This window comes from Chiloscyllium punctatum, chromosome 40 (assembly GCF_047496795.1).
Source record: "Chiloscyllium punctatum isolate Juve2018m chromosome 40, sChiPun1.3, whole genome shotgun sequence".
NCBI classification, from domain to species: Eukaryota; Metazoa; Chordata; class Chondrichthyes; order Orectolobiformes; family Hemiscylliidae; genus Chiloscyllium; species Chiloscyllium punctatum.
The window spans coordinates 59,233,802-59,255,736 of record NC_092778.1 but is presented as its reverse complement, the minus strand read 5'-3'; the positions used below and the strand labels follow the sequence as shown (position 1 = coordinate 59,255,736).

Sequence of the window (21,935 nt, the reverse complement as noted above, 5' to 3'; positions counted from 1 at the left end):
CATCCCACCAGCATCCACATCCAGAGGATCATTAGCTGGCATTTCTGCAACCTCCAGTGTGATGCCATCACCAGATACATATTCCCATTTCCTCCCTTGTCAGCCTTCTGCCCCAGGGATTGTTCCCTCTGGGACACACTGGTCCACACTTCCTTCACTCCCAACACATCCCCGACAGCCCCATGGCACCTTCCCCTGCAACTGCAGAAGGTGTAACACCTGTCTGTTTACTTCGTCCCTCCCCAGTATCCAAGGGCCCAGACATATTTTCCAGATGAAGTAGCACTTTACTTGCACTTCACACAATCACTGCTCACAATGTGGTCTCCTCTACATTGGGGAAACGAAGCATAGACTGGGTGACTGCTTCACAGAACAGTTGCATTCTGCCTGCAGTAAAGACCCTGAGCTTCCAGTTGCCTACCACTTCAACAGTCCACCCTGTTACCTGTCCAACGTCTCTGTCTCAGGCTTGCTGCAGTACTACAGCAAAGCTCAGCTCAAGCTGAAGGAACAGCACCTCATTTTCTGCCAGAGGACCCTGCAGCCCTCTGGACTCAATATCAAGTTCAATAACTTCAGGGCTTGAGCTCTCCTATGTCCTTACCCCAACCCACACAAACAAGACCTTGTAATCACAGTCTGGTATTACACACCACCCATTACAGTCACCATTAACAGCTATTAAATCTTTTAGCCAGATTGTTATCCACTTCTTTGTCTGACCAACTGTTCTTCTCCTCCTTTGGGCTCTATCCCAATCTATCACTTACTCCTTACCCCCTCTCCCCACCCTACCTTCTACACATAAGTCAGCATTTTCTTAGCTTCCAGCAGTTCTGAGGAAGGGTCACTCGACCCGAAAAGTTAACTCTGATTTCTCCCCACAGATGCTGCAAAACTTTCCAGCAATTTTTGTTTTTCATTCTTTTATGGAGAGATTTTCTTAGGATAGGTTTAGTGGTTTGGGCTTTGCATTCATGGGAATTTAGAAAAATTAGAGAAGATCTTATTAAAATATACAAGATTCTTTGGAGGCTTGATAGGGAAGACGTGGAGATGTTGTTTCCTTTAGTGTACCAGCACTGACAGTAGGCAAGAAGCCATCCACAAACCAGATGCTCCCTGTTTCTGATTGAAGCATTCAATTGGGAAAGTCTGGTGATGCTTCTTCAAAATGGAAAGTGGGTGTCACTGACAAGGCCAATGTCTATTGCCCATCCTAAAGTGCACTTGATCTAAGTGACATGCCAGGCAATTAATGCTGAGGGTCTAAAGTCACATGTGGATCAGACAAGGTAAGGACAATAGATTTAAACATAACATATTTTAATTGTACAGTTGTCAGGATCATTGGTGTTAGTTTTATATTCCAAATTTGTTGATTGACTTAAAATTCCACCAATTGCCATAATAGAATTTGAAACCAGATGTCCATTAGCCTGGTTCTCTGGCTTGCTGGATTCATGTCCATCTCCCCTCTAAAGTAGCAAGGGCATAAAAACTAACAACAAAGGACACCTTTCTAAATGCTAGCTTTCAAGTATAAATTATGTCACAAATAAGAAGAATGCTATTGAGAAGAAATAGTAAGGAAAGTAATCAAACTCTAACTAACAATTAAGTATTAAAGAGAAGAGAAATTGGTACACTTACTTGACACTTTACCTGAGCATTAAGAACTGCCTACTGTAAATTAATTCGAACATCAATCTGTTGAATGTGTTCAGACATCCAGTGTGTAATTGTTGGGCTCCATAGCCTGTAGAATGAGAACAGATAGCTGTAAACCATAACACAAACTCCCTCACTGTCTAGCGGGTAAGAATAATGTTCAATGTAACATTTGGGCACACAGATAACGAAGGCTTATCTTAACTAACACAGGGTGGCTACAATTGATTTCAACCCCCACCATGAATTCTGTTACTGAATGTTAGGAGTTGTGTGCATCAACAAAGACACTTGTGCAGGTAAATGTGAATGCTTTTAGTCAAATTGGTTGGTTGATCTAAGCATTGAAACACTATGACTGGGCTCAGTGTCCCTGAGCTGGGGACAGAGAAAAGATCAGTGCAGATTTCCTTCCTTGCACAATATCCAATGATCTGTGCCGACGGTTAGGGAAGATCGAGACAGCATGTGGGTGTGAGAGTGAGACAAAGCAGGACCCTAATGACTAGATCATTTTTCTGGATCCCAGCCCCAAAACATGCTCTAGCTTTGGACAGTATTCTGAATGCCCATTCAATGCCCAATTAAGGAGTGAGTTCCTGAACCTGGAAGACCAATAGGAGCCCCTCCATTAGTCTTTCAAAAGAATAGGGAAGGAAATTAAATAATTATTCAGATCGACCCAGTTTTGAAAATAACATTGTTGGAAGTTCAAAATGCATGGAGTAATGCTGTACTTACCTAATGTACATCCCAAATATAAAACAAAGGGAAAATTTTAAGAGGGATAGTACAAATTAATCATTTATGAAACTTTGTCAAACTTACCATATTGTCTCAATATGGGGACAATCTTTTAAACTCTGAGTCAGTCTCTGGGCTCCAGTATCTGTGATTTTATTAAATTTAACACTACAGAAATAAAATAAAAGGGCTCAGTTAACATTACTGTTTGGAAGCCAAGTCTAATTCAAACAAATAAAACCATTACATTTATATACAGGGCCTCTAAAATGTAATTTCCAATATATTTCATTGTTTTAAAACAAAATGTAATGCTATCAGTCTCACATCTGCTCCTACGTCTTATGGTCTTATTAAGAGCAACGTGGAATACAAGAGCAGGGAGGTTAAAGGAATGGAGAAAAGGCAAGAAAGAGTTGGAAGTTTATCAGATCAGCCATGATCCCACTGAATAGCAGAGCAGATTAGATGGACTGAATAGCTAGTTCTACTTCTTAGTTTTATGGACTTGGGAACTGCAAATGGACAGAATGGGGTAGAAAATCATTTAAGCTTGTTTTTCAATCCAAAACAGGGAGATGGAGTGCTGTAAACCTGTGCCACAAGTCAGGCGGATGCTTTAACAATAGAGACCATCACATTTCCAGAAACATTTCACCTGAGGCTGAGGATCAAACTTGGCTCATGGGCCTTGATCAATATCTCATGTTAATATCTTAGCCTCCACAAGGGGTCAAGATCAGGTCAGCAGTGACCTGCTCGGAGGAACACTTTCCCAATCCCAGCTCCAATGGTGAGGGATGTGACAAAGACCCAACTTACCATTTCTTTGGCAGCATTCAATAAGCATTCCCTTTTCTAACTCTCAAGTTGCTGTAGAACTTGTAAACAAAGAGGATCTTCACCAGGTTCATACATAATCACAGATTTAACAGAGGCTTTAGAAACAGACCCAAGATGCTTCTGTGTGTATTTATGTTGATCCTACACTGTTTCATAATGGAGATACTGGGGTGATCCAAAGCAGCAAGGATTAGAATAATGAGAGCTGTACTCTCGATCACAGCTCAGATGCAGGACTTCAGTCTGCAGAAATATCTTTATATTGTGCAATTTACACATACCAATTTCGACAATAATTTCAGCAAGGAAGGATCAGTATAGCTAGAAACAAAGAGAGGTGCAAGTAATTACCTCCAGCCTTGTTTTTACACAGTTATCACCAACTTGATACTTACTCTAGAACTTTCAACGACTTCATTATCGGGAGTATTTCTGCTAATTTTTCTGCCCCTTTGTCACCAATGATATTGTCATACAGACTGTAAAATAAAGTGAAATGGGATCAGACAAAGGGCGGATTACTAATTAGTTGTATTTTTGACATGGCAGAAGAGGCGACTGAAATTAGTGTTAAATTTAAATAATTAACTTGGCTTTGATGCTTGATGCAAGCTCGAAAGTATTAGTATGAAAAGAACCCCACCAAATAAAGCACTCAAATGATAAAATATTACAGGTGTACAAAGCAAACAGGTTCATTTCAGGATGTTTATAGGTGAAGTATTAAAATCTAATTTCTAATTAACGGTAGGTTAAAAGCTTGAAATCACCAACTCCAGATTTATTTTCACATAAGGCAGACATATCTATGATCACATTGTGAAAGCAGTGGAGTGTTCTCTTGACATGACACTGTGGAATGGCAGGACAGACACTGGATCTCAACATTGAATGTTTTTCTATGAGTGAATGGATGTGTCAGAAAAACTCATTCACAAGCACTTTTGGAGGAGCAAGGGAACAGGTCACCTGAGATTGGTTTCAGGACTCTTGAAATTGGACAGGTTTGTGGGAAAATGTATGGCAAGATTCAGCAATGTATTGTCTTATCAATGTCCTTAAACTGACATGGGAAGTAAAGCAATTGCATGGAACAATTAAAACTGACTTAAATTTTAATAATATTTTTGCCAATTTGTGTTAAACAGATCCTTCCAGCATCTGGGACACATCACTGTAAACTTATGTGTTAATTTTAAAAGTTTAATTAAAATTCCTGGATGTTGCTGCTAGAAAATCCAAAGAGTAAGTTTGATTTGATTTATTGTTGTCATATGTAGCTGAGTACAATGAAAAGTTTTGTTTTGCAAGCAGTACAGACAACTTATAATATACAAGGACATACAGCTCATATGGTGTTTAGACAGAACAAGACATGCAAGGTTATAGCTACACAGGAGGTGCACCAAAGCAAGATCAATGTTAGATTTGAAATTAGAGAGGTCCATTCAGCAGTCTGATAACAGTGTGGAAGTTGTTCTTGAACCTGTTGGTTCGTGTGTTTAAGTTCCTGTATCTTCTGCCTGACAGAAGAGGTTGGAAGAGAGTATTACTGGGGTAGGAAGGGTCTTTGATGTTGTTGGTTGCTTTTCCATGACAATGAGAAGTCTAAGTGGAGTCCATGGCTGGGAGATTAGCTTGCGTGACAAAAAATAAGGTCACATCTTGGGTGTAGGAGCTTCTATGACAAAGTCATTTTCCTAAAATACCTCAAAAGGTATTTACTTTAAAACCTACCTCAGTGTCTTTAAAAACTTCAGGTTGGGAAGTGATCTAGCCAGCTCCTGTGCTCCTCGGTCAGCTATTTGGTTCCGCGACAATCTGAAAAGCAAAATAAAAGCAAGTTACTTCAAAATAATTTGGATATTCAATCAATATTTAAGGATGATAAGAAAAGACTGAACTAAGATAGCAATAAATTACAGTGTTGCAGTTTTCCATACTGCAGTTGTAATTTTGGATTACTCTGGAGCTAATCCATGAATAAAGGCAAACTAGAAAAATGTAGTGCTCAATGTACATTTATAATCTATTACTGAATCTGCTGTGACCTTAGTCAGTCAGAGAGAATGGTCCGTTAAGTGTTGTAACAAAGATTACCAAGTTTGCTCGGACTTTTCCTGTGAGGTGTGACTTCTCTTATTCCCTTACTTCTCTCCCCCTGCCATACCCCTGCTATTTAGTCACCTGAAGGGAGAAGAGAAAGGCTAGGAAGAGAAGGAGGGAAGGAGATGGTGACAATAGGGGAGATGGAGAGGGAGGAGGCATAGAGAGAGGGAGAGGATGTGGGAATAAAAGATACAAAAAGCAGACACAGGAAAGTTGAGGAGATAGACAGTACAATGGAAAAGAATAATTGTAAAAGGTTGAGGGAACAGTGACGGGAACAACTGATCTTTAAGTTTCAGGCACAGTAGAAAAACCTTGGTTTTTAAAATGGGCATTGCACGTGGATAGTAAAAAGTACACCCAGTCCAGAAATGAATGTAATTTTTTTTAAAAAATACACAAATATCATAATTACTCACTTGTTTGTATGGTTTGAAATACAAGACACATTAATATATACAGAACAACCTTGGTTATCTGAACATCAATTAACCGAATTTTGGATTATCCGAACAAGATCCCAAGGTTCCATAAGTTCTTCCTTTGTTTACGATCATATCCGAACAAAATACTCCCCACTTGTCTCGTTCGGATAATCAAGGTTGTTCTGTAATTCAAAATGTTGTTGAGTAAATATTTTAACTTACGTCAGTTTTTCTAGCAGTGTTAGATTAGACAACACTTTTGCTAGTCTCTCAGCTCCTTCATCTCCAATTTTGTTTTCACTCATTTTAACTTTCTGGGAGCTTGGTCCTTCAAGACTAGAAGCAAATAGCAGAAGGTTTCAGTTGCAAGTGAACCATTCCAGTAATAAAGGAGAAAGTTTGGCACAAGTTAAGAATTGTTATAAATGGAATAGTTTATCTGCTGGCGGTGTGGTGAAATCTAGCCTGTGAACCTGCATTCCTGCAATGTATTCCTGCAATGTATTGAGGTATTGCAGGAATGTATCCCTCCTTCACATTCCTGCAATGTATTCCATATACAATATTCCTGTGGGTTATATTGCGATGCAGATAGGAGGAAGATAGAGATAGCTAGACCTAATTATGTAAAGTCAAAGGATATGTTAACAACAGGGAAATTCAAGGCTCATAAGATGCTACATTCTGTTCACTTCCCAGTATGCCTCAGAAAGCTGGACAATAAGTAAAGATCTATGAAAGAAATAGAGGCTTTTGAAATATGAACACCAAGATATATGCGAAAAATTTCATACATAGATCATACAACAAGCAAAGAAGTGCTTGAAATTGCAAGTCCTAAAATGTGACACTCAGAAAATAAAATGTCAATCTTTCACTGATGTGCTCAAAGTTGACAAGTGGCAGAGATCTCTTCTAAAAGATAAAGTAGAGGGCAGAAGAAAGCAGGCTCAGTCTAGGTATTGTTGGATGATGGATGTCACTGAACACTTGTGGATACGCTTCAGAAGATGCTTAAGAATGGTGCAAAACAGCCAAGCATGATAGAGTCATACATCACGGAAACAGACCCTTCGGTCCAACCAGTCCATGCTGAACATAATCCCAAACTAAACTAGTCCCACCTGTCTGCTCCTGGCACATATCCCTCCAAACCTTTCCTATTCATGTACTTATCCAAATGTCTTTTAAACGTTGTAATTGTACCCACATCCACCACTTCCTCAGGAAGTTCATTCCACATGCGAACCACCCACTGTGTAAAAGAAATTGCTTCTCATGTCTTTTCTAAATCTCTTTCCTCTCACCTTAAAATGTGTCCCCTTGTCTTGAAATCCCCCACCCTAAGGAAAGGACAACTATCATTAACTCAATCTATACCTCTCATTATTTTATAAACTTTTATCAGGTTACCTCTCAACCTCCTATACTCCAATGATATGTCATGATCTCCTGTCATAGGTACAGAAGAAGCACTGTATTACTTAACTTAAGATTTTGCCTTATAGAATAACAGCATTTATGAGGCAAACATTTGTGCAAAAGACTAAATTATAGAACAGCCACCATAAAACCGATACCAAATCAATTAATCATTCCCTTGGCGATAGACAAACCCAATGTGAAATTGCTTCGATTTTAGACACAATGCATGGAGCAAACACATGACAGACAATTACATTTGAGTAAATACTTCTTCCTACAGAATAATGATATCCCATTGTCTTTATAAATACACCACATTGTAAATAATGCAAATACAGTTCTAAATATAGATGCATTTTGAAACACATTAATGAAATCCACCTGTGTGTTCCAACTCATTAGCCAAACATTATGGAATGATTCAGTTTAATGTGAAAATACAGCTTTATTATTTATCCAACATTAAGCTGGTTTCTTGTTTCTGTTTAACTCACACACCAGATAAAGCTGTGATTTTCCAGTTTGATGAAGAATCAGTATGTTTTTATGAAAATACTGGAAATGTCAAATTGAAAATACCAACATTTTCAAATTGGAAATTTTGAATTAGAAATTTTGCAAATGTAAAATAGAAAATAGTGCAAGTTATTAATTAAAATATTAGAAATGTCAAATTGGAAATTTCCAATGGTGCAACAGATTAGATGCTATTAATAGTTTATATTATCACTTCAAAAAGAGTGAGGTTAATTTATAAGGCATACAAAGTAAACCATTGATAAATACATTAAATTTTTACTTACTCTAGATACTTCAAAAATGCCAGAGCTGGTAGAATCTTAGTTAATTTTTGAAACCCCTGAGGTCCATCCACTGGGCCAAGACTGTAAGATTGAAATAGCTATTTTAGTAAGCCACTATTTTGCGACTCTCTATAATAGTAAAAAAAGAGTTTTAAAGAACAACATTTATGGGGCAACATCTAAGCAAAAGGCTAGATTACAAAACCGTGAATCATACTGACGACACTGTAAACAAAGTAAAGAACAGAATGAATCATTGATGAAGGTGGCCAGGAGCAACAGTCAAGTAGCTGTTGATAAAAATGTTAAAAATAAACATGGGATGCTCAGCTTTATGATTAAATAGCGAATATGAGAGTGATGGTGCAATGTTGAATCTTTATAATTTACAGCAGAAAACTGGGATATACTTTTACTTAACAGTACATTGGGAGTGGGAGAGCCAATTTCTGGCCCTAGGGAAGTGGGACTGGAGATAGTTACAATAAAATCATAGACCCCCTACAGTGTGGAAGCTATTTGGCACATTGAGTTTACACTGACCCTCTGAAGAGCATCCCAACCAGACCCACACCCCAACACTATCCCTGTAAACCTCCAACACCAAAGTACAAACCAATCCCTAAACCTTTGACAGGGAGACTCCATCCCTGAAAGATGGGGAAGAGGGTCTGATATCAGGTCAGGGTGTCGCAGTGGGAGGTTTGTGTGGAAGTTGGTCTGATGTTGGGCAAGTTTTGGGGTCTGGAGGAAGCTGGCCTCTAATGGCCACAAGCAGTACTGTGTTAGCATTCTCCTTTTTTTGTTCACAGGTTATGGACACTGCTGGCCGGGTCAGCATTTATTTCCAAAAGCCTAAACACCACAGGACAGTTAAGAGTCAACCAAATTGCTCTAGAATTGAATGTAGACCAGAGCAGGTAAGGATGGCAGATTTCCTTCCTGAAGTGATGTTAGTGAACCTGGTAGGCTTTTATGACAATTGTAGCATGGGCACCACTAGACCAGCTTTTAATTCCAGATTTTTAATGAATTCAACTTTCACCATTTGCGATGTTGGGATTCAAAGCCCATGTCCCCCTGAACATTAACATGCTGTTCCAGATTACTAGTCCAATAAAATTACCACTACACCATCCCTCCCCACTTGCTTTCCCCTTGAGGTTATCCGCACATCGCTGCGGCTGCTGGGTTTTCTCCAAGGTTGGGAAACCCAGGCTGTTCACATTTAAAGCTGGAAAGCAGGTTAAATCAGAGGCTTTGAATCTCAGCGACATGTTTAAATTATCACCCTGCCTACAGGCAGTGGGCTGGCCAGCCTCTCTTTACTACACCTCAGTAAAAGCCATAAGGTGATTGCTCAGGACCATCTTTCTGATATGCTGAAAAGGGGGCTCGACTCAAAAAGATGATGGTTGGGACTGGGAAAATGGTGTTGATTTATATGCTGGGTCAATATCTATGGCACAATCTCAAAGCAAAGTGAAATAACTCCACGAAGGCTGGTATCCCATTACCAAGTCACCCTTTATTTACAAGTGCGTAGTCCAATACACTGACCCAGCTAGCTCAGAGCCGGCTTCTAAAGCAAACAGAACCTCTGACACTCCTGTTTTTTTTTGTTTTTTTGGGTTTTTTTCTTTTTTTATTACCCCCACACTACCGCCTAACTGCGGTAGTGCTTATTTTTCACTCCTGTTTATCTCTGTCAGCCAAGGCTCAGTGATGGACCAGGTTAACAGCCCCATTCAGGAAACTCCTATTTTATGAGGTCCACCTGGCTGATCTTGTTACAATCAGTACACAAAGCAGGGGGAAAGATAAAACATATTAAAGAAAAGGCAAATTGTTATGATGTCAAACATCTTTCAAATTAGGAAGAAATAACGTTTCAGAGGAAATTGGTTAAATATTTGAACAGAGATTGTGGATTGAAAAGGAATTCCATTGGGAAAACTGCAAACTGGACCAAACACACTAGCTCTGCGCTGAAAGATTCTCTAATAACTTATTCAAAATATTTAGTATCCACCTAATTATAGCAGGCTTTTACCAAAAATATAGTCAAAATTATTCATTGAGAAATGTTATGTTATATTTTCTAAAGTTTGCACCAGCTGTATTCCTGGAGCTAAATTTGTTGTGAAAATTAAGGTATTTTCACAGTGAGTTCACCTGAAATAATTTTCTGGAAGAAGGTTTCTACTGTTCATAGTTAACAGGGAATTTGTTGCCTTGTCTTTGCTGCTTCATTAACAAATTCTGGTGTGAAAAATTTCAAAAATCTTTGTAAAGAAAATCAGTATTTTTTTAAAGGGAGCCAGTGGAAGAAATGCATTTCTTAAAGTATTCACAGAATTTCTTAGCTGAGTAACACAAAAAGATCCTCACTACAAGATTAGAATTTTGCTTTTGCTCTTATCACATATACAGCAGTGAATAGACCCTCTCAGTCCAAGGTTAACCATACAATGGCATAGCTGACTGGTATCACACTAGGACTGTCGCTTCTATCTGAACTGGGTGTTCTAAATGCTAAAGCGTCACTCCTTAAATAATACAGTAATTTGAAACAAACAGATTTACAAACATTGTTGACAATACCACGGCTTTCACACTTGTAACCAGCAACTTTAACTTTCTCCATTCAAAACTGGCTTTTTTTTTTCTCTTTTATGCTACTTAATAGCCATCATTGACAAACAGAATCAGCTGGAACAACACAGGCTGGCAGAGCTTTGTGGCCTCTGTACCTGTGCTGGATGTCCTATTAGCCTGTTATAATGTGGCTAAGTAGCCATGGAAAGAACAGTAAGTACCAACTCACATAGCAATCCTCTGCAGGCACTTCCTGAGTTAACAGACACTTTAACCCTAGTCATTGTTATATTCAAACTGAAGAAGCAAGTCAATTCAGAATAATAAAGTGATTACTCACGCAAACTCCAGCACCTGTAATGTTCTGACAGCAGGTAGCTCATAGAGTTCACTTCCTGTTGTGTCGTGTGTGCTGTTACAGGAAAAAATAAGGAAGACAGAAAAGACGAAAATTTATTTGTTGCACTTCATTACACAGGGATACCTGTTTGAAATGACATCAGTTTATTTTCTTTCATACTACAGACCTGACACAAAAGCAGAACTATTTTACCTAGACATGTACTGCTTTCTACAAACTTCAAATTCAATTTTCAAATTAAATATCATAATTTAAACAGAAGTAGATGCTTCATGCAAAAAGAAATGAAATAAATAAACTTTGGGAGCAGCCTTCAGAGATCAGGAGCGGGCTACTCAGCCTGTTCTCCATTCAGTTAGATCATGGACATCAGATCACCACTGTCTGTGGAGTTTGCACATTCTCCCTGTGTCTATGTGGGTTTCCTCCGGGTGCTCCGGTTTCCTCCCACAGTCCAAAAATGTGCAGGTTGGGTGGTAGGCTATAGGAAAGGCAGGGTTACAGGGATAGAATATGAGGTTGGGTCTAAGTAGGATACTACTCAGAGGATCAGTGTGGACTCAATGAGCCAAATGGCCTGCTTCCACACTGTGGGAATTCTACGATTCTATGATTCTATGACAGGGTCCCAGGTTTGATTCCAGCCTTGGGTGATTGTCTGTGTGGAGTTTGCACATTCTCCCCGTGTCTGCGTGGGTTTCCTCCCACAGTCCAAAGATGTGCAGGTTAGGGTGAATTAGCCATGCTAAATTGTCCATAGTGTTAGGTGCATTAGTCAGAGGGAAATGGGTCTGGGTGGGTTACTCCTCGGAGGGTTGGTGTGGACCTGTTGGGCCGAAGGGCCTGTTTCCACACTGTAGGTAATCTAACCTAAAAACCTGTCCACCCTGATTCTAATAGCCCTTCACTTCTTAGCTGCCCACCCCAACTCTCCCCAAAATCACTGTCTGTGGTGTTATGATAGCTTTCGATCTTCACATTGGGGTTATGGTGGGAACAAGCTTGTGAAACATTGCCTTAAATCATTCCCTTCCTCCTTGAAGCATCTCCCTTTTCCTGGATGGCACTGAAGGGCTCAATCTAAAGGTAGAAGTTGGTTACTGCAGGTAGTAGAAAGTGAGGACTGCAGATGCTGGGGATTGGAGTCAAGAGTGGTGCTGAAAAGCACAGCAGATCAGGCAGCATCCAAGGAGTAGGAAAATTGATGTTTCAGGCATGAGCCCTTCATCAGGAAAGACTGTGAGGCAGTGCTGTGAGGCAGCAGTGCTAACCACTGAGCCACCGTGCCGCCCCAAGAGAGTCAAAGATTATTGGGAGTATGTGGGAAAGTGCGGTTGAGGACATAGTCAGATCAGCCATGATCCTATTGACCAGTGGAGCAGGTTGAATTGGTTGTATAGCCTACTCCTGCTCCTAAATTATATGTAAAGTACAAAAAATATACATTCCAAAGCAAATTACATTGAGGGGTGTGGGAAGAGAAGGCAGAAACTTTCATCGACTGTCAATTAGAAGTAAGAGATGCATTTACTTACCTTGAAAGGAATCTTCTATCTTTATGAATTTGTACCAGTAAATCAAGGTCATCGATATCTTTCAAACTCTTAATCTCGAAAGGATTCACAGAAAATTTAAGAAGTGACTGACGAAGCAGCTCATGGAACCCATTTTGCTCCAAATGTTCCCAAAGTTTTATCACATCGCATACCGACACTCTGTTCAGGAAGAACGATAAATGAAAGAATGAAGAGCTCCATCAAATCTCCTCTCAACCGTCTCTAACCATGATGTGGTGGTGCCAGTGTTGGACTGGGGTGGTCAAAGTTAAAAATCACATATCACCAGGTTACAGTCCGACAGATTTACATGGAAGTACTAGCTTTCAGAGCACTGTTCCTTCATCAGGTTACCTGGTGTGTGAATTTTAACTTTCTTTACCCATAAGGGTTGTACATTTGGGGATTAAACACAGTACTTTTCAAAAAGGATAGGAATCAGATCAAGGAGATTTAGCAGAATGAGATTTCCACTAGAAGTAGATCTCCACATTAACAGTAAAGCTAAGTGGGAGGTGTAGGCAGGGCACTATATTCAGTGTACAGATATGGGAGACCTGTGGACAAACCTGAATGAGGTGACATTCCTCAACTCGACAAACTGCTGGATTCCAGGCAAGTCGATGTTTGTTTCCCTCAGGTCGACAGCAAAGTTATTTGGTGAGCTCCGCATCATGTAGAGCAGTACGAAGATGTCAGCTGGAGTCAGCCTCGTGCCTCTGAAGGACAACCTCTGATCGAGTTTAGCAGCTACCCGTGCAGTTAGCTCAGCGCTCTGCGTTTCATAAACACAATGACAGAGCTCCACCAATTTACTGGTGCTGAGTGCAGAGACGTCGAGTTCAGCCAAATATTTCTGCAGGCTCTTTTGCTTCTTGCCTTTGACGTTGGCCTTCGGATGCTGGGAGAAGCCGTGAAGGAACTCATTTCCTTCCTGAAAAGCCAGTCCTACCAGGAACCTGCGAGCAACGTCGAGCCAGTCCTCCTGAGATTTCCGCTTTCTGTGCTCCAAGGAGATTAGCTTCATCAACCCTTTGCACTTGACATCTTCAGAAAAGAACAAGTAAAGTCCCGCCAGGAAGTTCTGCAGGCAAGAATGAGAGAAAGTCTTGCCACACTCCTGCCCCTTTCCTTCGCTATTCATCAGAAAGGGTCTTAGAAGGCCGTGCTTCAAAGCAAAATTGGACATTTCTACTGCTTTGGAGGCCTCACACACACTGTAATGACACTGGACCCCTGCAAAGGCATGTTTGCTCAACTCCAGGATGTTTTGCCTGTGCAAAACCATGATGTGTTGAGTTTTACCTTGCAGCAGGATATGAAAAATGTTCAGGAACAAACGGGTGAGAGTGGATGGCAATACCAAACGGCCATCTCCAGTCCGGCGCTTGGTTTTGAGAACAAAACAGATGAATCTGCATAGTAAAGGGGTGGAGCAGATGCTGAGCAGGTACTGCTGCTCCTGAAGACAAACCATGGCTTCAGCAGCTAAAGAGGAGTCTTCAAAGTACCTGTGCAGGAACTCCTGCACATGAAGCGGGTGAAACCCCAGCACTTCCACTATTTTGTCCACTCTCCCGAGATACTGGTTGAAGGTTTCTTTTGGCCTTGCTGTAATGAGCATCGTGCAACCCTTCAGCAACTTCCTCTGGAGCAGGCCTGCAAGCAGCTGTTTGACGGTGTGGGGTCTTTCTGCTGAGCCACACACAGAGGACTGCAGCAGGCCATCGTGGTGGTGCAAGTCTTCAAAGTCATCCAAAATGAGCAGGACTTTGCGGGAGTTGTGGCAGAGATACTGAAAGACTTCGTCCGTGTTCTTTAAGGTCGGAAGGAACGGCTGGAAAAGTAGATCTTTTAAAGTGTATTGCTTTGCAAAATTGAGCATCCTGCACTTAAACCAGAAAACAAACTCAAACTGCCTGAAGGACCCATTCACCCAGTCATGGCAGATTTTTTGGACAAGTACACTTTTACCGATCCCTGCTCTCCCCAGTAAGGAAACTATTTTGGTTTCTTTTGGTCGTTTTCCTGAAACATTAAGGAGATTGCTCAAGTTTACAGCAACTCTCTCTCGCTCTGCTATATCATAGATTTTGCATTCCTTGTCCAAACACTTTGAGGCGTTTTTTGCAGACTTATTTTCTGCTTGAACCTCAATCATTGTGACATCCACGTAAATGTCTTCAAGAAGCATTTCGTCATGTTCATGGCAAATGTAAGAATGTTGGCTCATGTCTCTCAGATATTCTTTCACCATTTCTGTACAAGCTTCTACACCTCCTGTTGATACAAAAGAGTAAACAACATAAGCACCATCACCTCCACTATGTTGTAATTTCATGCATTTTTTACAGTAATAACCACTAACCAGAAGAGTCTTTGTTGCTGCATCTCCAAATAAATTATTGTGGTTTGAACAACCACTTGGAGGTCTCCTGCTGAGAGTAAATAGTTTAGTGGGGATGGATTTAAACTAGTACGGCAGGGAGTGGGTTGATTAATGGAGAAAGTGAGGACTGCAGATGCTGGAGATCAGAGCTGGAAAAGCGCAGCAGGTCAGGCAGCATCCAAGGAGTAGGAGAGTTGACGTTTCGGGCATGAGCCGTTCTTCAGGAATGAGGAGAGTGTGCCAAGCAGGCTAAGATAAAAGGTAGGGAGGAGAGACTTGGGGGAGGGGCAATGGAAATGCAATAGGTGGAAGGAGGTTAAGGTGAGGGTAATAGGCTGGAGTGGGGGTGGGGGCGGAGAGGTCAGGAAGAAGATTGCAGGTGAGGAAGGTGGTGCTGAGTTCGAGGGTTGGGACTAAGACAAGGTGGGGGGAGGGGAAATGAGGAAGCTGGAGAAATCTGAGTTCATCCCTTGTGGTTGGAGGGTTCCTAGGCGAAAGATGAGGCGTTCTTCCTCCAGCCGTCGTGTTGCTATGGTCTGGCGATGGAGGAGTCTAAGGACCTGCATGTCCTTGGTGGAGTGGGAGGGGGAGTTGAAGTGTTGAGCCACGGGATGGTTGGATTGGTTGGTGCGGGTGTCCCAGAGGTGTTCTCTGAAACGTTCCGCAAGTAGGTGGCAAGTCTCCCCAATATAGAGGAGGCCACATCGGGTGCAGCGGATGCAGTAAATGATGTGTGTGGAGGTGCAGGTGAATTTGTGATGGATATGGGGCCTTGGGGAGGAAGTAAGGGGGGAGGTGTGGGCGCAAGTTTTGCATTTCTTGCGGTTGGAGGGGAAGGTGCCGGGAGTGGATGTTGGGTTGGTGGGGGGTGTGGACCTGACAAGGGAGTCACGGAGGGAGTGGTCTTTTTGGAACGCTGATAGGGGAGAGGAGGGAAATATATCCCTGGTGGTGGGGTCCGTTTGGAGGTGGCAGAAATGACGATGGATGATATGATGTATATGGAGGTTGGTGGGGTGGTAGGTGAGGACCAGTGGGGTTCTGTCCTGGTGGCGATTGGAGGGGCGGGGATCAAGGGCGGAAGAGCCGGAAGTGGAGGAGATCCGGTGGAGAGCATCATCAATCACATCTCGGGGGAAATTGCAGTCTTTGAAGAAGGAGGCCATCTGGGTTGTTCAGTATTGGAACTGGTCCTCCTGGGAGCAGATGCGGCAGAGACGAAGGACTTGGGAATATGGGATGGCGTTTTTACAGGGGTCAGGGTGGGAGGAGGTGTAGTCTAGGTAGCTGTGGGAGTCGGTCGGTTTATAGTAAATGTCCGCGTTGATTCGGTCGGTCGCCCGAGATAGAAATGGAGAGGTCTAGGAAGGGGAGGGAGGAGTCTAAGACGGTCCAGGTAAATTTGAGGTCGGGGTGGAAGGTGTTAGTAAAGTGGATGAACTGTTCAACCTCCTCGTGAGAGCATGAGGCAGCGCCGATTAATGGGTCGAGATTTGGAAGTACAGATACACAATCCTTTATCCTAAACCTTTGGGACCAGCTGGTTTTGGGAATCTGAAATTTTTCAGATTTTGGAATAAGTGACAGTTTAACAGTGAAATTTTAAAAAAATCTTACCAAACAGCAGATGCACCTTTGAGTACCACGGGCCATGAGACAGAATTGATGCCTTGCCAATACCCCCATGTCGCATCTGAGTGAGGTGGGCAGAGTGGGTGGGGAGTTGGGTTAACTGTTTGCACTAGGAGCAAGTGAGGACTGCAGATGCTGGAGATCAGAGCTTAAAAATGTGTTGCTGGAAAAGCGCAGCAGGTCAGGCAGCATCAAAGGAACAGGAGAATCGACGTTTCGGGCATTAGAAGGGCTTATGCCCCGAAACATCGATTCTCCTGTTCCTTTGATGCTGCCTAATGCCCGAAACATCGATTCTCCTGTTCCTTTGATGCTGCCTGACCTGCTGCGCTTTTCCAGCAACACATTTTTAACTGTTTGCACGCCAAACAACCTTGTTAATGAGAGAGAAACTTCACGATAAGCTCTTCAAATTTCAGGATTTTGGAAAAGGAATGGTCTACCTGTGCCAGTGAGGTCTAAAGAGAGAAGATGGGGAAAGGGGTAAGGAAAGTGAGGAAAGGCTTGAGTGTTGATGTGAACAAATAAATACTTGGCTCCCAATGGCAAGAAAAGATAAGGAGAGGATTTAATTGTAAATGCATTGGAGTAAAATGAACTGGAAGCAGAAATTGCTTTGGGGGATATGACATAATAGTTTTGACAGAAACTTGGCTCAAGCCAGAATAAGGACTAGTTACTTAACATCCCAGGTTATGTGGCAGGGTAAGTAGAAAGAGAAGAGGTATAGCAGTCTCGGACAAAGATAGTGTCACAGCCCTTGAATGAAGTGTAGATCCTAAATTAGAATCTATATGGTTGGAGGTGAGAACCAGGAAGTGACTGGTGACCTTGTGTATTTATTACAGACCTCTACGACAGAAGACAGCATCTACTGGCAGATTGTGGGGCATTCTAGGATGAGAGGTCATAGTCTTAGGACAAGGCGTAGCAAACTTAAGACAGAGTTGAGGAGAAACTATTACTCCCAAAGGGTTGTGAATCTGTAGAATTCGCTATCCCAAAGTGCAATGGATGCTAGGACAGTGAGTAAATGTAAGGAGGAGTTAGACAGACTTTTAATTGGTAATGGGGTTATGGGGAGAAGACAGGAAAATGGGGGTGAGGAGCATATCAGCCATAATCGAATGGCGGAGCAGACCTGATGAGCCGAATGGCCTAATCCTGCTCCACTATCTTAAGGATTTATGAATTATGGAAAACTGCAGGAAAATTAGTATTGTAATAGTTGTTTTCGATTACCCAAAAGGGTAGACTGGGAGAAAGGTGGAGTCTAGGGCATGGAAGGAAAGGAATTCCTGCAAGGTATGCAGGAGAACTTTCTGGAACAGTACATTTTCCAGCCCCACCAGGGAGGAAGCTATGCTGGATCTGGCCCTAGGAAATGATGAAGCCAACAAGATCCCAGACTGGAAAAGGGTAAATTTTGGGGGTTTAAGAAGTTGAACCGGAGCAGATTGATTAGAAACACATTTTGGTGGATAAAGCAACGGGTGAAAAAATGGTGGATTTCAAAAGAGAGATGAAAAGGGTGCAAGCTAGGTAAATACCTCGGAAAAGTAAATTATGGGGTATCTTAAGCTAGAGTACCCTGAACGACTGGGATATTGATGAGAAAATAAGAAAGACCAAGGTCGCATATGATGCATATTGTAATAATAATAGAAATCAGGAAGAGTATCTCAAATGTAGGAGAAAGGCTAAGGCTGGGACAGACACAGTGGGTCGAATGGCCTCTTTCTGTACTTAAAAGTCTGTGATTCTATCTGCCAAGGAAAAGTTCCGCCTAGTTAGCCAGAGAATTTCTCAAAAACAAAGGTTTCAGTGCAGTTCATAATTCTTAATTTAACACAATCTGATCGCCATGATGTGAAGGTGCCAGTGTTGGACTGGGGTGTACTGACTTGAAAATCACACAACATCAGGTTATAGTCCAACAGGTTTATTTGGAAGCACTAGCTTTCAGTAGCTGTCCTGATAAAGGAGCAGCGTTCCGAAAGCTAGTACTTCTAAATAAATTTGTTGGACTATAACCTTGTGTAGTGTGATTTTCAAAACTCTGATCTTAACCTCAGGCTTGGGTCAGCCAATTTCAGTTCCTCTTTTCTCCTTGCTCTGTGTAGCAATGGACAAGGTTACAGCTGAAATCAGCATAACTACAGCTAAATCTAACATGCACTTCAACTTCTGACATTACTAAAATTAATCTGTTCATCCCACCTCAAAATCAAGAATAACAAAGTAAAATATGCACAAAAGCATTGGTACTAAGTAGCATTTTCATTTTTTAATTTTGCAATTTACTTGCTAATTTAACCCATCAGGTAATAAACACAATATTGACCAGCATACAGAGTTTCACCAGATGTTGATATGTGGAATTAAGTATTTACTTGTTTTTCTGTACGACTTGATTGTTGGACTTGATGGTCCTGATGATTCTTCACCAGATGACTCTGTTTCAAGATCTAGTGTGAAAAGTGATAATTAGTGTCTTTCCAAGTCAGATATTCTGACTAATGTTTTCTCTCCATGCAGCCTCTTGCTTCTGTGAAGTTCTCACAATCTCTAAACTTCCCACAAACACTGTTAACCTCATTTGACCAAGAGCCAAGTTGCCTGAATGCATCCTTCGGTTCAATTTCCCAGTGTTGTGGACAATTCCATCCCAGACAGAAATAAGCCTCTGCTGGGCTTGGGGGGAAAACTGAGGAAGTGAATTACTGTTTATTCTGGTACAACGCACGTTTCCTTAATGCAAATTCACTGTAACGCGATTGACGAACTGGAGACACTTTCTAAAGCACGAACTTTTAAAATGTGTGTTGACTGTAACGCAATTACATTGCTCATGCTTTAAGCATTGTTTCTAAAGCACGATTTTTCTATAATGCAGGTTGCACAAGAATACAACCATTGCATGAAAGCAGAACCAATCTGAAAATTTGTGGAGCTGAAAATGTGTTGCTGGAAAAGCGCAGCAGGTCAGGCAGCATCTAATGAACAGGAGAATCGACGTTTCGGGCATAAGCCTTTCTTCAGGAAAATTTGTGGAACCAAACCAGATTAAAACGAGTGTCTTATGTTTTTTTTCCGTGAAAATGGTCTCATTTATGTTGGAACTGAGAATTAAATATGACATCTTTATAACTTTGATAGAAAGTTGTGCAAGAATCTGGAGTTGAGGTTGAAAATATGATCCACCATGGTCTTAATGAATAGCAGAGCAAGGCAGAGTGGCCTTCCTTATGTAACTTTGACAATACAGTGTGCATGAAAATCAATCCAGCCTCAAATATTTTGATATGGAATAGCCAGCTGTGCAATAAAGGAGAAAACTGGACAATTTGCCAACAGTCTATAATACTTGATGATTCCCAATTTCCTCCCAGGTCTCCATCCAGATTACTTATTTCAAAAGTATTTCGACTGCCATGAATAACCAGAGTAACTTCATTCATCCTACAACCCAATCCCTTTGTCTTCCTGCTGTTATCATGTGTGGCTAAACCTGGCAGCTCAACTAAATAGAGGGCTCAGAATTGTATCCTTCTTCCATTTGAGATTGCAGGCTGGCTTTCCACTTTGCTGCATAACTGATCTTTAGCTAAATCTTCTCACCCCTCGCAGCATCAATCAAGCTAATGCCAACTTGATTGGTTAACTGATTAGATCTCGGTGTAACATACCTAGTCTCTCACTGTCCAAAGAGACTGGAGAGGTTGGACTATCCACAGGCTGAGCATTGGTCACGGACTCTGGTGAGCTCTGAACATTGACAGATTGAGGACTGGAGAAGCCTGGACCAGTTGGACTAACTTCAGGACTGGCAGTCTGAGAGTCTGTGTTCACAATAAGAGCTAAAGCACTCCATGGGTCCACTGGAACATTCTTGGGAGTTGATTCCGGTGTTGAGCTCCCTGAAAGACAGAACACATGGAGGTAAGATACCAGAGACCACTTTTCACTCAGTTAAACCTTCAGTTTGAAATCTTAATTTGACAAGCTGATGCCATCAGTAATTTTTAATCAGCAACCCACTTGAGAATAGCAGCAAGAGAAGGTTGAAGAAATACCACAATGAAAGGCCAACATGTTCCGGATCTCTGCACCGCAAATGATATCTGGATGAAGGGTGGTATCGCATTCTGTCCGCACCATAGTTAATTAGCTCCTACTTCAGACGTGCTAAATTCCCAATCTCAGTCAAACTGTGGTGAAGGTAATGAGTACTTAGGTTTTATGATTGTGACGATGGTGATTTTTAGAAGTCCACTGCTATACCCATAGGACTTGTTTTGTGCAGAATGATCTAACACCTCTCCAGTGACTTCGCTCAGCTGATGCTTCAGTATAGTAATGCTGGTAAGCTGCATTGTCACAAGTGCCAACATTGGCATGAAACAGCCTGGGAGCTTCTCTGCCAACTCAAATTGAAATATATTTCAAAATAAATCCCACCCACTATTCAACAAAGAAACTGGTTGGGATTTCCCGATGTCCAAGGCCATCCCCCACCAACCTTCTGCTTTATTTGTGACTGCATTACAAAGTCAATTCCAACCGTCTACCAGCATTTATGCGGGGAGCATTAGATAAACTGAGCTGATAGCCCTGATAATAAAACGTTTCAGTAGAAATTGAAATATCCCCAAAATGAGGCTTGAGGCATTTTTTAGGTATTTATCTCATTGTTGAGTGTGTAGTGTGACTTGCAGATATGCCCAAATTATAACATTGGCTACACATTGAAAATTATTGACTGCAAAGTGCTTTGGGATATCTGTAGTTTAAGGGCCAATTTAATTGCACATTGTTCTGTGGTTTTAAATTTTCTCAGACATGGTCATATTTTGATTGATCAAATCCCACTATTTCGTCTATGGCACAACCAGCCAAACATCTAGGTCAAATTTATTATTTTCCTTGCTTTTTACAAAAGGATACAAAGGCTGTTCGAATTAAAGCCTCAAAAAACTTAATACAGCTACAACTTGCACAAGATGAGCTACAAACAAGCGCGCTGAAATGGTGGGACTCAGGCTAGTTCACACTTTAAGTTTTCTGCTTTCTCCTGTTGTTAAAGATGAGCATACTAATTATGAGCAGGAATACATAACTCAGCTTGTAAAAATTACTGTAAAAATGGCTTGTTCTGCCATTTAATAACATCATGGTTAACTTGATGATAACCTCAACACCACCATCCTATCTGATCCCCACTAGCCTTTTGGACTCCTCTTCAATAAGAACTGAAAACTACTTACGTGGTGAATGCAGAGGCGATGTCGGTAGTGGTGTTGTAATCTCAAGAGTTGCCAAGCTCTCATTTAGAACTGGAAATCAAAAACATTTTACAAGTTAATTTTCAAGTAT

At 41.4% G+C, this 21,935-nt stretch overlaps 2 protein-coding genes across 3 annotated transcripts in view; one reads left to right on the top strand and one right to left on the bottom strand.

The window, feature by feature from the left end:
* Positions 1 to 19,907, top strand: part of LOC140464656 (uncharacterized) — a 35,701-nt gene extending 15,794 nt beyond the window's left edge. The window contains exons 2-4 of one of the 2 annotated variants that reach the window (XM_072560018.1): positions 8,836 to 8,943; positions 10,713 to 10,834; positions 19,456 to 19,907. In XM_072560018.1, the coding sequence (XP_072416119.1) occupies positions 8,836 to 8,943; positions 10,713 to 10,820 (216 nt within the window). In that variant the 3' untranslated portion in view covers positions 10,821 to 10,834; positions 19,456 to 19,907. The remainder of the gene's footprint in view (positions 1 to 8,835; positions 8,944 to 10,712; positions 10,835 to 19,455) is intronic. The other variant, XM_072560019.1, reaches the window with a different exon arrangement.
* ciita (class II, major histocompatibility complex, transactivator) overlaps positions 1 to 21,935 on the bottom strand; it is a 126,336-nt gene that overhangs the window by 4,948 nt on the left and 99,453 nt on the right. The window contains exons 11-22 of the mRNA XM_072560017.1: positions 21,827 to 21,895; positions 20,249 to 20,479; positions 18,953 to 19,027; positions 13,108 to 14,818; positions 12,518 to 12,697; positions 10,962 to 11,033; positions 8,024 to 8,104; positions 6,018 to 6,131; positions 4,999 to 5,082; positions 3,657 to 3,740; positions 2,503 to 2,586; positions 1,657 to 1,762 (exon numbers count right to left, since the gene is read on the bottom strand). Of these exons, the coding sequence (XP_072416118.1) occupies positions 1,687 to 1,762; positions 2,503 to 2,586; positions 3,657 to 3,740; positions 4,999 to 5,082; positions 6,018 to 6,131; positions 8,024 to 8,104; positions 10,962 to 11,033; positions 12,518 to 12,697; positions 13,108 to 14,818; positions 18,953 to 19,027; positions 20,249 to 20,479; positions 21,827 to 21,895 (2,861 nt within the window). The 3' untranslated portion in view covers positions 1,657 to 1,686. The remainder of the gene's footprint in view (positions 1 to 1,656; positions 1,763 to 2,502; positions 2,587 to 3,656; positions 3,741 to 4,998; positions 5,083 to 6,017; positions 6,132 to 8,023; positions 8,105 to 10,961; positions 11,034 to 12,517; positions 12,698 to 13,107; positions 14,819 to 18,952; positions 19,028 to 20,248; positions 20,480 to 21,826; positions 21,896 to 21,935) is intronic.